General features: G+C 41.1%; 1 protein-coding gene across 6 annotated transcripts in view; it reads right to left on the minus strand.

Annotated features, from left to right (window-relative positions):
* The window catches only part of ACSL5 (acyl-CoA synthetase long-chain family member 5), a 51,280-nt gene that overhangs the window by 19,220 nt on the left and 13,678 nt on the right, over positions 1–18,382 (minus strand). For 5 of the 6 annotated variants that reach the window (XM_010859328.1, XM_010859330.1, XM_010859329.1 and 2 more), the window contains 4 exons: positions 10,282–10,466; positions 6,673–6,781; positions 680–744; positions 455–556 (listed from right to left, as the gene is read on the minus strand). In XM_010859328.1, the coding sequence (XP_010857630.1) occupies positions 455–556; positions 680–744; positions 6,673–6,781; positions 10,282–10,437 (432 nt within the window). In that variant the 5' untranslated portion in view covers positions 10,438–10,466. The remainder of the gene's footprint in view (positions 1–454; positions 557–679; positions 745–6,672; positions 6,782–10,281; positions 10,467–18,382) is intronic. The other variant, XM_010859333.1, reaches the window with a different exon arrangement.

Genomic DNA, 18,382 nt, shown 5'->3' on the forward strand with positions numbered 1-18,382 from the left:
ATTCCAATCATTGTAATGTCTAAAATCTGCTTTCAACTCACTGTGGAAAGATGGCTGCAGCTGGTCTCAGGAGAAGTGGAGGCCTTGGTCACTAGTTCAGGGACAATGTGCAAGTTCCAATTCTAACACCAGTTCATCCCTTTCCACGTCACCCTCAAGCTCTTATTTGCCAGTCCCCTCACAGTTTCCTTATTTTCCTCATATGACAGACTGGCTTAAAATGACACATAACTGGAAACACATAGGAGAAGCCCAGTCACCCAGCAAATAGCACCATTCAACCAATATTAAAGAGGCCCTGCACTATAACTCTTTCAACTGGAACAATATTTAAAGAGTCTGAGGTCTCTAAACAGCTTTCATAAATCTCCATCAAGCATCAGAGTGCTGGATTTGGGGGAGTCTTTAGACTTGGCCCCGACTCATTTCTTTCAGTTAATTTCAACACAGTTACCTCTGGCCTATTCTGAGCAAAGATACCAACAAAGCTTTCTTGTGATGGTTTATATCCTTTATGCAAGAGACAGGAGCCCAGGTACTCTGCTCGATCAGACACCTACAAAAGAGAGAGGTAGAGAGAGAGGGGAAAAAAAAAGCAATCAAGACTCCAGAGAGAACAAATTAGCTCAGGATACCACATAAGCAAAAGAACTTATCCAAAATCATGGGCCTGACTTACCTGTTTGTAGGACAGCCATCTGTAGGGCTGGTTTGGTTTTCTATATCCCAGGCAAGGCCCATTGTCTAAAAACATAATATTAAGAGAAAATCAGTTCCAGTTGCAGATTCTTTGGACCAGAGAAAGTAAAAGGAGGTTAGGAAGAGACAAGACACAAAGGATAAATCCAGTAAGGACGCAAGCTTCTCTTACGTGCCAAGGAAATGCAAAAGTGATAAGTACTCAGTTCTCAAAGACAGAGAGAGCCTTGAAAACTGCATCTGCAACATTTAGGAAATGCTGAAAAACAGGGGTGGTTCCATCTTGGAATATGTGACCTCCACGGTAACAGGCATTTGGGGAAAGCCATGAATATGGACTAGCCCACATGACATGAACAAGCAAAAACCTACAAGTGAACACAAATAGCCGTATTGGGTAATCTTGGACTGAGTTTCCCTACAATAAAAAAGGGGCTTGGCAACCCACTCCAGTATTCTTGCCTGGAGAATTCCTTGGACAGAGAAGACTGGCAGGCTACAGTCCACAGGGTCGCAAAGAGTCAGACATGATTGAAGCGACTTAGCATATGTGCACAGTAAAAAAAATATGCTCATAAAAATTTAGACAAAAATAAAAATACAAGTCATCAATAATCTCATCACATAAACACCATTATCAAGACTGATATTACGTATTTTCTTTGATACTTCCTTTGATAGTTTCAAGGTTATATTCATTCCCCATATATATTTTGGTATCCTGCTTTCTTTCCCCATTTTATACAAATATTCCAATTATTATTTCTTCTCTATAGAGATTTTAATGGCCTTATTATGGCCAAGTAATGAAGGATTCTAGTGTACAGCTGAATTGATCTCATTTTGGGCATGGAGATTGTTTCCAAAATTGACACATCAAATAATGCTATGATACATATTTTCAAATTGATCATTTCAAAGTTAGAACATTTCCTTAGAATATTTTATTTTTATTTATTTATTTTTTAAATTTTATTTTTAAACTTTACATAATTGTATTAGTTTTGCCAAATATCAAAATGAATCTGCCACAGATATACACGTGCTCCCCATCCTGAACCCTCCTCCCTCCTCCCTCCCCACACCATCCCTCTGGGTCGTCCCAGTGCACCAACCCCAGGCATCCAATATCGTGCATCGAACCTGGACTGGCATCTCGTTTCATACATGATATTTTAAATGAAATAACTGGGTTGGGATGGGTGGCAGGAGCTGGGGGTGAGGACAGTTGGTTAGAAAGCTCAAGGGTTTTTTTTTTAACTTTTTATTTTGTAGTGGGGTACAGCCGATTAACAATGTTGTGATGCTTTAGGTGAACAGCGAAGGGACTCAGCCATATATATAAATATACACCTATCCAATCCTCCCTCAAACTCGCCTCGCATCCAGCTGCCACATGACATCGAGCAGAGTTCCACATTATACAGCTCAGGTTTTTGATACCCAGCATCACATTGCTTGGTGAATCGGTTGGGACAATTTGCCTTTTCTCCCACCAGCACATATCAAGTCATAGACACTAAATAGTCACTTTTTAATATGTCTTCTGGTTTAACAGATTTTAAAAGTTATTACTTTAGTCTAAACTTCTTTCACAGCTATTAAAATGGGACCTTTTCCCTTATTTGTCAAGCTTCATTCTCATGAATCGGTTGGTAACGTACTTCATATGAGAGTGTCTTCTGAGACACTGAGACTCATAAGAGCTACAAGAACACACATGAGCGTACGCAGGAGCACTTGGGTACACACTCATGTACATTAGCCTTGAATATTTTTACAGCTGTGTCTCACATTTGACAATAGAAGAATTAAACTTCTGAAAATCGAAACTATTCTGACTTATTTAAATTACAGTAAGTCATCCACTTACTAGAGGAAATAGTCATTTCAGCCACAGAAGTCACAGAAGTTATGGTACTTACGAGGCTATGGAAAAGCTCTAACTGGCTGAGAAACACCCATATCTAAGCCAGAATGAAGCTGAGTTATAAATAGGAATGCAGAAAGGAAGGAAGTTTTACACAGAGGATCTAGCCACATCGCTGAGGGGACTTCAGTTCCAGCCAAAAGGAAGCATTCAGAAAGAAGGTTATTAGGAATTCAGAGGCAAATAAGTGAACTTCCAGACTAAGTGACAGAGGAGAAAGGAAAGAAAGCAGGAAAGAGATAGCCACATTGACTAAAAATATATATATATATTTTAATGAACATGGAGACTCTTCACAGGAAACATTAGTGCTTTTTCTTTCTGTTGAAACAGCTGCATGGAATGCTCAAGAAGTCAAGTCTCAGACTGAGACGTTCCTTGAAGCCAGGCAAGCCCTGCTTTAGGGGTTCCCAGCCCCTGCTCCAGCCTACAGTGTGCGCCACTCTGCCGATGCACCGTTTGTACTATCATTAACCCCCAGCGATACATACCTCTTATGGGCCCTGGCTTACTCTGAGCTGTCACATTAACTCACTGGGTCTTCCCAATAACTATCATTATCCCCATGGAACCAAGAATCATGAACTTGAACAACTTCAAGCGCGCTCGTTAAGTGGCAGAGGTGATAGAGGTGAGAAAAACTCTATTGCATCTCCTTATCACTTCCCTATGGATAAAAATACTAGCAGAGGCCCATGGTCAAGGAATAAGTCAAATAATTGGCCCAAGGGGGCACCAACTGGGGTTTCATTAAACTCTGTGCCTGAATCAGCTTCACTTTGATTAGCCAAAGTCCTGACTAGGCAATAGCCTAGCCTTTGATTAATCAACTTAGATTTTCTGTTCTAAGACATGGCCATCTATAAAGAATCTACCTATTAGCAACTTCACAGCAAAATTGGGGCCCTAAGATAGGTAGAGTTGAAATTTCGGCACACAAAGCCTTTGGAAAGCTCTGTTTAAAATTCATATTTGGAGGAGAAGGGGACGACAGAGGAGGAGATGGTTGGATGGCATCACCAACTCAGTGGACATGAATTTGAGCCCACTCATGGAAATAGTGAAGGACAGAGAAGCAGCCCATGGCACTGCAAAAAGCTGAACAGGACTTAGCGACTGAACAGCAACTATCTGGAATTCCAGTTCAGTAAAACACAGTGCAGCCAGAGGATCTATATTTTAAACACTGCTGCTGCTACTGCTAAGTCGCTTCAGTGGTGTCCGACTCTGTGCAACCCCAAAGACAGCAGCCCACTAGGCTCCCCCATCCCTGGGATTCTCCAGGCAAGAACACTGGAGTGGGTTGCCATTGCCTTCTCTGCAAGTCCTCATAAACAGTATCTTTTATTTTTAACACTATTTTTTATTTTAAATAAATATATATATAATATAAATATATTAAATATAATATAAACATATTAAATATAAAATATATTTTATATTTTAAACACTATCTGCCGGTAATTCTCCCCAGAGGAGGGCATGGCGACCCACTGCAGTATTCTTGCCTGGCGAATCCCTGGAGAGAGGAGCCGGCGGGCTGCAGTCCATGGGGTCGCACAGAATCACACCAGAAGGAACTTAGCACGCATGCATGCAGGTGATCCGCACATGGACCATCTACTGGGCAGGGATTAAAGATAGAGGTTGTGTATGTTTGTGTTAAGTCACTTTAGTTGTTTCCAATTCTTTACAACACTGTGTACCATAGCCTGCCAGGCTTCTCTGTCCATGGAAATTTTCCAGGCAAGAATATTGGAGTGGGTTGCCATGCCCTCCTCCAGGGGATCTTCCTAACCCAGGGATCAAACCCATGTCTCTTAAGTCTCTTGCATTGATAGGTGTGTTCTTGACCACTAGAGCCACCTGGGAACCCTATAAAGATAGAGGTTAGGGCTGATGTATTCCATCCCAGTTGTAATCAAATGTGTCATTTTTCTATGGAAATACGCTGGATTTTTCATGCCTACTTACTTGAGAAGCCAATTTATCTGTTTAGTTTTAATTTAACATTGAAAAACAATTCTAAATGAAGGTATCCTATGTGCCACATGCTGTGTGCTGAATGACTTGTATCTAGTTCCAATAACAATCCATGCTCAGTGAAGAAAACTTCAAAAAGTCTGAAGTCCCAAAGGAAAGTTCTATTGTATTAGCTATATACTATCTCAAGTTGCCAAATAAGTAAAGAAACTAGCGGTTGGTTTGTTTTTGTTTGTTATGTGGATAGAAATCTAAATCAGTACTGATGTGGAGCCAGAAATACCAAGTACAGTCCCCTCTGGAACCTTCAGATAGAAGCTTTCTTTACAATAAACTTTCATTGTCTTGAGGAGCAACAACTTTTACAAAGCACTTAAGAGTTGATATAAAACAAAGTAATCTAGACAGAGACTTAGATTTCAGTATCAGCATCAACATTTTCTAGTTCTGTCACTTTCAAAATATTCCTGAACCTCTGAGTCTCTAATTCCTCACTTTAAAAAATGAGGTTGGACTTCCCTGTTGGCCCAGTGGTTAAGAATCCACCTGTCAATGCAGGGAACACAGGTTTGATCCCCGGTCCAGGAAGATACCACATGCCTCGTGACAGCTAAGCCGGGGCACCACAACTACTGAGGCTGCATATGCTCTAAAGTCCCTGCTGCACAGAGAGGAGCCACTGCAACGAGAAGCCTGCACACCGCGACAAAGAGTAACCCCCTCTCGTGGCAACTAGAGAAAGCCCGTGAGCATCAGCGAAGACCGAGCACAGTCATAAATAAATAAAAAATTTAAATGGGGGTGTATAACAACTGATCGGAGAAGGCAATGGCACCCCACTCCAGTACTCTTCCCTGGGGAGAATCCCAGGGACGGGGGAGCCTGGTGGGCTGCCGTCTATGGGGTCGCACAGAGTCGGACACGACTGAAGCGACGTAGCAGCAGCAGTAGCAGCAGCATAACAACTAATCCCTGAGGTGTAAGAAAATAAGTAGATGCTATCCATGCAGTACTATAGTTTGTCCTCAACAGGAATTGGCTATTAAATATTGTCGTCAGTTCAGTTCAGTTCGGTCGCTCTGTTGTGTCTGACTCTTTGCAACCCCATGAATTGCAGCACGCCAGGCCTCCCTGTCCATCACCAACTCCCGGAGTTAAAAGGCAGAAGGGAAGTGGAGGACAAAAAGTCACATAGGTAAACCTCTACCTGGACAGAGTATCACCCTAAAGAAAAAAAGTTACAGGGAGAGTGGGACTTCCCTGGTGGTCCAGTGGCTAAGATACTGACCTTCCAAAGCAGGGGAGCCTGGGTTTGATCCCTGGTCAGGGAACTAGATCCCATATGGCATAACTAAGACCTGATGCAGCCAAATAAATAAACATTTAAAAAAATATATAGGGAGAGTTATAAGCCTGTTGATTCTGAAAGGAAGCTAGTAAACCGAGCATTGTGTTCAATGATATCAGATACAAGTACTGAACCTTGATGTACTTCTTTCATTCATTGGAAATGAACCTACCAAAGGTCATGGGATAATGCTTCTAGGAAAGTCCAAAAGACAATTACCCTCTGTGATACTAAGAGAAGCAACAAGGGCCAGCAGTACGATACTAGGGGCAAGGTCAAGGTAAAAAGTCAGGAGGCCTGAATGCTAAATCTAGCTCAGATTCTATAATGCAGGGAACTACATTTATGAAACACATCCTCCTAAACAAATGTACTAGTGAATTAACCAAAATATTTTCCTACTGTTAACTCTTTAACAACTTGGCCAGGAAGTTCTCCTTGTATTAAATAAGAACCAGATTCAGAGAGGCAAAGTGGTCTGTGCAGTCACACAGCTGGCAATAGAAGAATTGGGTTTCAAGCCCAAGTCTGTCCTGCTACACAGCTTCCAGCACCCACCCAGATCCTCTGCTCATGTCCCTGCCATGCAGTATTTTTAATTCTTCTCAGACCACCACACTGAAACAAAGTTTTAGAAGTGAGACAGGGAAGGAGAGGTAGGGAACAAGAGCCCATCTTGGTCTTACAGGCCAGGGGAAATAGCCAGGCTTACCAGACACAGCAAGTCCTCTTTGGAAGATTTCATATGTCGTCTTGGCATCTGAGAAGTAGTAGCGTATTAGGTCATTGTCCTTCTGGCAAATACTTCTCCGTGCTCCTCCCTAAGACACAAGACCAAGTTTAGGTCAAGTCTGAGTCTTTCCCCACCCTTTTCAAACCTGTATGGATTGAACTGAAAAGAACATAAATACTTACTATTGAGGTCACAATTATGACCCTTTTAGTATTTAATTAATCAATTTTTTTAAGTCTCAAAATTGTGGTATCTTCATATCAGAGAAACCCAGAGATTGTCGCAGTTATGTTTTTGGTAATTTCCCCCACCTCCCTAGGTATATGCATGTGCACTCACTCACACACGCATACACACACACACACACACACACAGGAGAGACAATATTATAGTTATGTGCTATGCTGGGCTTAATTACTAAGTTGTGTCCGACTCTTTGTGACCCCATGGACTATAGCCCACCAGGCTCCTCTGTCCGTGGAATTCTTCAGGCAAGAATACTGAAATGGGTTGCCATGCTCTCTTCTAGGGAATCTTCCCAACCCAGGGATTAAACTCAGGTCTCCTAAATTGCAGGCAGATTCTTTACTATCCAAGCCACCAGGGAAGCCCTTTTATAAAAAATCATATTAAGTTTAAACATCTATCAAATGCATACTATGTTCAAGGCCCTGTGCAAATATTGTAGATGCAAAGTGAGTTGAGACAAAAGTACTGCCTGTGAAAGTGAAGTGAAAGTGAAAGCGCTCAGTCTTGTCTGACTCTTTGCAACCCTGTGGACTATACAGTTCTTGGAATGCTCCAGCCCAGAATACTGGAGTGGATACACTTTCCCTTCTCCATGGGATCTGCCCATGAGTGCCACATAAATGAGAGTTTTGGGAGCTGGGGTAGGGCAAGAAGGGGAAAACATGCAAATATAACACCGTGATGTACACACTATAATAACAACATATGTTTTGGGAGATGAATGAAGTAACCAATCCTGAATCAAATAGAAAGCCTACAGAGAAGAAATAATATTTCAATAGAGACTCTGACGACAGTAAGCATTTACCAAAAATATGTGGTTTCATAGAATGGAGGGAAAGGAAAACAGTTCAGAGTCAAGCAATAGCCTGAATAAAGATGCAGAGGAAGCAACAAAGATTTACTGTGTAGCACAGGGTATTACACCCAGTATCTTGTAATAACCTATAATGGAATATCGTCTGCAAAAAAAAAAAAATCACTATGTGGTTCACCTGAAAGTAATGCAGTATTGTCAACCAACTATGCTTCAACTTAAAAAAAAGGAGGCGGGAAAACACATTGCAGATCCTGGCAGGCAGCTCAAGAACAGGGTATCTGAGAATGAGGGCATAGCTGGGATGTGTCTAGAAATGTCATCTGGAACTTTAGGATCCAGTCCTGATCTAGATCTTCTGGAGCTGCCATAGGAGCTAGAGGTATGATTCAACCCTCATGAAAGTTAGAGAAGCCCTGCCATCAATTAAATAGGCATTCAAAACTGCAAGTTACTACCAAGATAGCGGCTCTACAAGTCCAAGAGAACCCATGAGACTCTAACAAAAGATCTGACTTAATCTGGAGCATCAGGGAAGATTTCCATCAGATGTCGCGTTAAGTCAAGACATCAAAAACAAAGTTCTATTTCTAGGAAAGAAAGATGGGGTCTTGCTGTCTACTTACATAGACAGCATTGAGGAAGAATGAAACATGATAACTTTTGGCAACTGGGTAAGAAGAGATGAATTTAACTGAGATGGACCAGGAGGGGAAGCAGGAGAGGGTGCCGGTGTGTATGCAAGAGTGTGTGTGTGTGTGTGTGTGCGTGTGTGCACGTCGGTATGTAAGGGAGAAAACATGCAATAAAGAGATGTGTGGAGCCTGAGGTACTCAAGTGTCACTGAGATGGACTTAAACTCAAAAGAGAAGTCAGATTTGGGTGTCATAGCCCTTCAGGTACATATTCATATCATATTAGAGGGTGGTTTTCTCAAAAGCTGTGAGGATTGAAAGCAGGGATTGGCAGACTATAATTGGGGCCAACCATGGCTAGCCAGTTTTTAAATAAAGTTTTATTGGAACACAGCCCTGCCCTCATTTACATATCTCTTGGTGCTTTCACACTGTAACAGCAGAGCTGAATATTTGCAACACAACCCATGTGGTCTGCAGAGCCTAAACTCTTCACTATCTGGCCTTCATGGAACAAGTTTGCCAATCCTTGCTTCAGAGGAATCAAAAGTTGGTGAGATTGAAACTCTAGGATAAAGAGAGGAAAGAATCTAAGTGACAAAGAAAGACTATCTTGGAATTAGGAAGAAATCTCACTGAAGAATATGATGAAATGCAAAGGAAGAAGTTTTAAGAAGGAAGTATCAATTGAGAGGAAGAATCATTGAATTTATTTTTTTAATTTATTCTTTATTGAAGTATACTTGATTTACAATGTAGTGTTAATTTCTGATGCACAGCAAAATGACTCAGTTATACACATATATACATCCTTTTTTATATTCTTTTCCACTATGGTTTATGCCAGAATATTGAATATAGTTCCCTGTCCTGTACAGTAGCACCTAGCTGTGAATCACTGAATTTAGAAGTCAGATTATGAGTGACGCAGAGAAGTCTGAGGGGATGGTAGTGATAAAGGTTAGGCCTCAGTGGGTTGAAGTTAACGAGGGGAAATCAACAGTCTGCTCTTAAAGACTCAGGGGAAAGGGACGATTGAAAAGACATGGTGGCCTGAAGTATCAGGATTATAGGGACAGTAAGATGCTGATGAAAGTCTGCCAAATAAAAGGGAGGGTGGTAGAGAATGGAGGCAACTTGGAGTCAAATTCCCAACTAGAAGCACAGAGTTTGTAACAAGATCAGAAAGGGTTAGCTTTAATGCTTTCTTCTCTGAAAAGAGTTGAAGATGAAAAATCATGAGAGAAAATTCATGGCACTAACCCTTAATAGGAAGTGATATGATTTGCTAAAATGTCAAAGAATTGAGGGGAGAAGCCCAGTTCAGTGTCTGTCAGTATTAAGAGAGACTATTAACTCAAAGCTGGAATTGAATTCAATAACTTTTTTTTTTTTTTTAACCATTCTTAGACATGGTATTTCTCAATGAAAATGTTCTTCTGTCCGCAGAGTCCTAACTATCATCTAGACTGTGGGTCAGCAACAGTGTTCCTGCAACGGGCTAGATAGTAAATACTTTAAGCTTTGTGGAACACATAAGATCTAGCTCTTTCTTTTATTCTTTTTACATATCCTTTGAAAAATATAAAGAATGTTCTTAGCTTGCTCACACAGATAAAGGTGGGTTTTGTCTGCATGCTATAGTCTGCCAATCCCACATCTAGATTTTTGGCATCATAAAACCAGTAAAATCTGTGATTTGATTACAAACAAAAATATACCATTAATAGAACTTTCAACTTGTAGATTTTCTGTTTATTTTTGCTAATCAAAAAGGCTTACTTTCCCACACTACTCCCAGTCTCCTTAACCACCTCTCCTAAGGTCCTGAATTACAGTTTGTGTTCCATGAAGGCTGACAAACTGCAAAGGTAATTGGCATGTTACCTCAATTCCCACCGACTGCTTGTTCAGATCAACATGAGGCAAGGCGGGCTGAGGTCTGTTAACCAACCACAGGAAGATGGCAGCTCCGAAGGTCAGGATGCAGATCAGTGCCGGGGTTGGAAGTGGGGAAAATAAGAAGTTAAAGATAAAAAGCATCTTTATGAAGAGCAGCAGGAAATTCAGGCCTGTAAAAGAAAAAAAGGAAAGAAAAAGAGGAAATTGCCGTACTTTTTTTTGCTCAATCAGCTCTCTATGCTTACAGAAGCTACACATACACATACAGCGTCTAACCCTCCAAATAGCCATTGTTAACCACTCCAGCAGCTGAATTCCTCCCACTGTTTACCGTAGCAATGTCGGAAATACTAGAATACGTTCTCCACCCTGGCTACTTGACTGTCCTCCCACAAATGGGAAAGGATCAAAGGAAAGAGGTTAATCATTTCCCAGACAATTTTGAGAAATGACTACAATTTTATTTTTTGGTTCACAAACCCTAGAAGAAGCCCTCTGGATCCAACAGAAGCTGGTAGTCAAAGGAGGGGGCTCCAGAGAGCTTTCCCACCCAGGCAGACAGAGGGTCATGAAGGACTTCTTACGACTGCTTCTCCCTAGTATCAGCCAAACAGAAGATGGAACCTCTGGAGAGGTGATACCACCCATCTTAGAAATCATGTGTTCTCCTGTGAAGGACACTTCCTGCTGGCCCAGATATGCCTTGCTCATTGCTTTCTTTTCTGAGCCATCAGGAGGGTCTCAGAGATTAAAAGCATGACAACTTGCTGGGTCCAAAGTCCTCTTTCTCCAGGGAACCTGAAGGAATCATTTTTATCAGAGACAACTTTAGCCAGGTCTGAGAAAGGTTGCTGGAGAATGGGCCCGACACACGGTAGCCGGGAGGCATTGAAGATTTAAGCCAGGAAGAGATCTCTAGGAACCAAAAGAAACAAAATCTTCCCTCCACAACTCAACTTTACTTGTAGCTTCCAGCCAACTTTAGCTTCAAACTACTCTCTATAAGGAGGCATTAACATTTGGGTAGATCCTAGGACCTTACTTTCACTGACATCTCTTCCAGGTCTTGCCTCACAACTTTCAGACTTGATTAAGGCAATAACAGCAGCAAGCATATGAGCACCAACTGTATGCCAGGCACCAAGCTGGGTTGTTTGCATGGATTATCTAATTTATTTCAACCAATATCACAAAGTCACATTTTACAGATAAGAAAATAGAAACTCCCAGAAGTAAAGTGACTTATCCAAGGTCATTCACCATTTCCCACTGCTGTCTCCCCATTAAAATCGACAAAACCACAACTCTTTCCTCCTTACAGTGTCTAGCCATAGAGTTCAAGGAGGCTGAATTCTTTCGGCAGCTTATGAGTCACAGCAAAGGATGTTCGGATGTTGTATGTGTTTCTCCAGTAGTCATGGATGGATGGGAGAGTTGAACCATAAAGCAGGTTGAACACTGAAGAATTGATGTTCTCAAACTGTGGTACTAGAGAAGACTCTTGAGAGTCCCTTGGACAGCAAGATCAAACCAGTCAATCCTAAAGGAAATCAATCCTGAATATTCACTGGAAGGAATGATGTTGAAGCTCTAATACTTTGGCCACCCGATGTGATGAGCCAACTCACTGGAAAAGACCCTGATGTTGGAAAAAATTGAGGGCAGGAGGAGATGGGGGAGACAGAGGATAAGATGGTTGGATGGCATCGCTAGCTCAGTGGACATGAGTTTGAGCAAACTCTGGGATATAGGGAAGAAGAGGGAAGCCTGGGGTGCTGCAGTCCATGGGGTCGCAAAGAGCTGGACACAACTGAGCGACTGAACAACAAAAATTTCCTGTAATGCTCTACAGAACAATATCTCAAGAGACAAGAGCAAACATTCTTACTCAAAATCAAGAGAGTAAATAAAGTCCAACAAAGAGCTTTATCAGATCAAACTCACAGTCACCATTCGAGCTTTGAAGCAGTTGCCACTAGGAGGCATCTGGAAATTTCTCCATTAAGAAAAACAGTTCAGCCCACTCTTACAAAGGCTTTTATAAAGCCTAGAAATTTTGTGTGGGAGCAGGAACAGTCACAAGAAACCTTGAGTCACGTTTCATCATTTTTTTCTGCCTCTAATTGGTTATTATCTGAATTTGGAGTAGTCCCTTGCCATTGTATGGAGGAAAATGGAACTTCCAGAGCCTGAGATGACTGTCCCAACTCTGGTTTCTTCCACGTTGTGTTTAGGTGGGAAAAAAAAAAAAAAGAAGCTTAAAAATAAAAGCCAGACCCCACAGGTGGTAGGTTACCTAACAACAGGTCCTGTTGTCACAATCTGCCAGGATTCTGACAGCTGGGGTTTTTGGAATCTGGCTTTACCCAGGCTTGTATGATGCAGTGGCAGTCCAGGAGGCAAAACTCATTCAAGAGCCAGCCATGCGGGACACTGTCTTGTGAAAGGCTGGCCACCCAAGCCAGGCTGAGAAGGGGGGCCGCCCCAGGGAAAGTTGCAAAATCCATAGCAAGGCAGCAGTGTCTCAGTGAGGAGAAACCTGCTTTGTGCTCACCCACCTCTGCCCACTGGCCACCTCTCCCACCTCAGCCTGGATTCTGCCACCAGTCTGGTGATATCTTAGGATCTGGGGTTCTGCCTTCTGCCCTCATCCCACCCTCAAATAAGAGATTTTTATCTGCACTCCCTTCTTGGCCTCAAGAACAAGTTGTTGCCCTTCAGACATTTGCTCTCTTCTTATGCAAGGCAGATGTATATGTTAATGGGAGATTTAATGGGAGACTTTGTAAACAAAATTTTCAGAAGAGGATTAAAGGTGAAATATGCCAGGGTAGGATGGGGAAGAGGGGGTGATCTTTTGGCCGGTAACATGAAGGGAGGAGAGAAAGAGCCCTTGGCCTGTCTAACGGTGGAACTCGCTGTCCACACCGGCTGATTCTTACCACGTAGTAATGTGAGCCCAGGGTCATCGGAAGGTCAGATTTTTTTTTTTTTTTTTCTCTAGAAAACCTGGAACACTGGATCTTAATGAAAGCTAAATTTTAACTTCTGGTTTAATGAATAAAGGTCTGGCATGGGATAAATGAAAACTTAGTAACTGGGGACTTCCCTGGTGGTCCAGTGGTTAAGAATCTGCCTTCCAGTGTAGGGGACATGGGTTTGATCCCTGGTGGGGGAACTAAGATCCCACACGCCGCAGGGCAACTACCGAGACTGAGTGCTCTGAAGCCCATGCGCCGGAACTAGAGAAGCCAATGACACAGCTAAGACCCAACATGGCCAAATTAAACAAATGAACAAATATTAAAAAGGGGGCGCAGTGTGGGGAGAATGGACACATGTATATGTTTTGGGGGGGAAAATACATACACACTGGGTTTAATCTGGATCATGATCTACCATTTCTTGAGCCTTCATTTCAGACATACACCTGTCCTATTGGCCATAAATGGGATGAGCTCGACCGCTTCACTACTTTGCCTACACTGGCAAGGGGCTTTGTTTGCAGTCAACACTGAAGGATGAATCTATTTCGTCAGCTGAAAGAGCTTACTCACTTTGTTTGCTGTTGCTGATCAGGTATCCACACAGGCTCTACACAGAATTTCAGTTCTTTTCTCCCTGGCTCCCATATTTTTTTAAATGGAGGTAAAATTCACATACCGTAGAATAAACCGCTTTTAAAATGGACAATTTAGTAACATTCAATACATTCTCAGGGTTGTGTAACCACCATCTCTAGCTATTTCTAAAACGTTTTCATCACTGCAAACAGCGGAAACCAGGCACCCATTAAACTGCTACTCTTGTTCTCTCCCCCCACCCTTGGCAACCACTAATTTACTTTCTGTTTCTGTGTATTGGGTTGGCCAAGAACTTCCTTTGAGTTTTCCAGTAAGGTGTTATGGAAAAACCCAAATAAACTTTTTGGCCAACTCAGCATTTACCGATTTTGAATATTTCATATAAGTGGAATCAGATAATATGTGACCTTTGTGTCTAACTTCTTTCCCTTAATATTTTTAAGGTTTATCCATGTTTACAGCTTAGCATGATTTGGTACTGTATTTCACCCCTTCTTATGGCTGAATAAAACTTCAGAGTATGCATAGACCACGTTTTGCTGCCCCATTCATCAGCTGATGGATATTTGGGTTGTTTCCACCATTGGATATGGTGAATAGTACTATGACGTGTATATAAGTCTTGTTTGAATATCTATTTTCAATTCTTTGGGGGTAAATTGCTGGTTCACATGGTAATTTTATGTTTAACTTTTTGAAGAATCACCAAACTGTTTCCCATAGTAGCTGTATCATTTTTATATTCCAACCAGCAATGTAAAGGATTCCAGCTTTTTACATACTTACCAACTTTTGCTATTCTCTCTCTTTTTAAAAATAGCCATTTTAATGGGCGTGAAATGGCATCTCACTTTGGTTTTGATTTACAGTTCCCTTATGACTAATGATGTTGAGCAATTTTTCATCTGCTTTTTTGTCATTTGCATTTCTTCTATGAAGAAATGTCTATTTCAGCCATTTGCCTATTTTTAAATTGAGGTCTTATTTGTCCTTTAGTTGTTGAGTTGTAAACTTTCTTTATATATTACAGATACTAGATCCTTTTCAGATATATAATTTTCAAATATTTTCTCCCAATGTATAGGTTCTCATTTCACTGTCTTGCTAGTCTCCTCTTTGATGTACAACACAGACACATTTTGAAACTGAGGATGCTGGCACTAGAGAGAATTTGCAACCGTATCATGTAACTCTCTTACTGTTTAAATGGGAGAAACTGAAGAGCTTGAAAGAAGGAAAGATCTTCAGGTTACACCAGTACTGGACTGGTTGCCATTCTAAGCTTTAGAATCTATTAACACTTCCAGAGGTGCTCAAATAACAAGGGGGAAAGCCACGCTCTCTCTTGTCATGTGTCCTGTGTCACTCGAATTACAATTCTGGACCTGTCGCTCCACAGAAACCCCTGCAAGCAGTTCTTCTTCCCTAACATCACTCCCAGTTGGGAAAGAATGGAATAGGGAGAAGTGCAATAGCAGTAAAAAAAAAAAAAAAAGAGGAAGGAGAGCTGTGTTATGCTGTAGCTAGGAGTTCCTGTTTGAAGTTATCTACAGATGGTCGAACAAGCCACAGGCTTCCCCCAAGTGGAAAGCTTCCTTTGCTTTTTGATGTGGTAACACTGATACACCTCAGCCCCAGCCCCTCTGATGCCCATCTGTCCTCAGCCCCTCCCCTGATTCTCTCCAGGGCCCTCCTTTGCTCTGTGGTTCGGATGGCCAGAGCCAACATTACTCATCTGGCTCCTGACATACTGACTTCTCAAGCTAGCAGAAGGACACCTTCTGCCTTCATACTTGCTTGCAAGCTCCCAGGACCAGCCTTGGTACCTAAGTTGTGACCACCCCATATTCTTCTTTGGGTTTTGCTCCTTTGAAGATTTGGGGCAGCATGTCTTAAGTCTTGTTTTCTTTGGATAAAGTCCCTAAATGACCTCTTCTACTCTAAATTCATGTGTTTTGTCAACGATGTTTATTGCTATGAGTCTTTCAGATTATCCCTATAGTCTACAAATAATTTTTCTTCTCATCATTCCTTCCATTTAAAAGATTTTATGTTTCTGCCATATATTCTGCTCTTCAAGCATAAGTCTACTCCAATCCTAGGGTCTCTGCATTTGCTCTTCTTTTTTGCCTGAAACGCTATCCCACAGATTTGAAACCGTCATGTATTGCTTCTAGGTAGGATCTCAACTCCAATGTCATTTTCTCAGAGGCTCTCTAGGATCACCCTACTGGACCTCAAACGCTATCATAGACCCACTTTCTCTTCTTCATGTCACTGTCAGCTATCTTAAACAGTCCTGGTCCATTTGGGTCCATTTCCCCTATTAAACTGGTGCTTTCATTGGAATGGGGATTTTTTTTTTTTTTTTTCACTACTGCGGTGCTTCCAGTGGCTGCATCATGCTTGGCACAGAGGAAACTTTCAATGAGTAACCGGTTACTGAATAAATGATCCATTTTCTAGTTCAGAATTATCTGTTCTACACACTCTCAGTTGACTCATTTTTCCCTTAGTAAAACTCCCCCACCCACAAGCTCTCCAATCTTAGATCATCAAAAATCACTCTGGACAATCTTGAGACATGCATTCCCAATCAATATTTTGACAAGTTATTGGTTTTGGTGAAACCAAAACAGATGGTAAAAGGATATATTTCTAACACATCAAAAGCTGGTCAGGATCAGTCTATTCCTCCAGGTTTAGAGGAAGCTACAGGATGGATCTTATCGGATGAAGTCATCTACAGTGTTCAGTGGGCAAAAAATCCAGCCTAGAAATATGTAATTGTTACTCTGGGTTTCTGGAATTCAAAGGACAATAAGACAAATTATCTTTGCTTTTAAGCTTGAAGAACTAATTATTTTTCTATGCAATAATGAATATATATTTCAGTTATAAGCGTTTTACAAAAAAAAGTTGCCTTCTAGAAAGTGGTCCACTCATTTGGGTTTAACTGGTTTTTGTGTTCTCCTGCATGTATGGGCTCATTCTGTGGTGATAGAAAGCTCATTAAAAGAGAGTCCAGAGTCCCCAAGTTCTTATACCTAATTGATCAACATTCTTCCATCCAATTACCTACTGTCTCCTAGAGACTATGTCACAAGTCTTCACAACTCATAATGACTCCAGAGGGGCCTATGTGTTATTTAGGAGGCTGTATATGAAAGTTCTGCTTTCTTGGTTGGGCTTTAAGTTCTAACCCAGCCTTCACTGTTATTTCCCTTAACTTTCTGCCACCTCCAGTTTAGGAGGGCTTCATTTCATTCCTCAAGGGCTTTCCTGCTGGCTCAGCAGTAAAGAATCCCCCTGCCAATGCAGGAGATGTGGGTTTGATCCCTGGGTCGGGAAGATCCCCTAGAGAAGGAAATGGCAAACCACTCCAGTATTCTTGCCTGGGAAAATCTTGTGGACAGAAGAGCCTAGTAGGATACAGTCCCTAAGGTTGCAAAAGAGTCAGACATGATTTAGCGACTAAACAACAATAACATTTCATTCCTTAACTGAATAGTTAATAGGTATAGACAAATTTCAAAATAATGGCAAAAGATCAATAGGACATTACAAACCAATAGCCTCATGAGTACACTTGGGAGGAACTGATAAACTTTCCCTTAATATGCAATGAATGTGAACCACATAAGTATTCTACTGAAAGATCCTTCACCTATTCCTAAAGAACTAAGGAGTTTTCACCTTTCCTTATACCTTTACTCTTCTGTAGCAAATAGAGTTTTCTTCTACTAAAAAATAAAAGATAATATGATTTGAGACAACAAACTTGTTTTGCAAATCTAGCCAGAGGAAAAGCTGATAATGAGGACATAGCACAGGGAACTATACTCAGCATCTTATAATAACTTATAATGAAAGAGATTGTAAAAAAGGAATATATATATTTATATACATAGGAATAAGTGAATCATTTTGCTGTACACCTGAAACTAACACATTGTAAACCAACTATATTTCAATAATAATTTTAAATAATAATAATTTTTTAAAGGCAGATACAGAAAAGCATTGGTTCTTAAAGAGGGTGAACCTCAACTAACCATGCCATTATTACTTTTATTTTATTTTTTTACAACAACCAAAATTTCTTGCTCATCCTTCATCCAGGATCCAGGTACCTATGCTATTTTAAATCATTCAAAAACCAAAAGGACCAATATTCAGTTATATTCCACATAAAATTTGTTGTCATATTTCCCAATTTTAAAAAAAAGTAGCTGAGAGGGGAATCCTAAAATTCCTCTAAAGAAATAAGAGGCAATTAGATACCATGAGATATGTCAATAAGGTGTCACCTCATCGCAGTCACTCTTATCCAACTCTTTGGTCCATAGCCTACCAGGTTCCTCTGTCCATGGGATTTTCCAGGAAAGATACTGGAGTGGATTGCTATTTCTTCCTCTAAAGGATCTTCCCAACCCAGGGATCAAACTCATATCTCCTGCATCTCCTGCATTGCAGGCAGATTTGCTGTCTGCTGAGCCATC

This window comes from Bison bison, unplaced genomic scaffold (assembly GCF_000754665.1).
Source record: "Bison bison bison isolate TAMUID 2011002044 unplaced genomic scaffold, Bison_UMD1.0 scf7180017864456, whole genome shotgun sequence".
Classification (NCBI taxonomy): domain Eukaryota; kingdom Metazoa; phylum Chordata; class Mammalia; order Artiodactyla; family Bovidae; genus Bison; species Bison bison.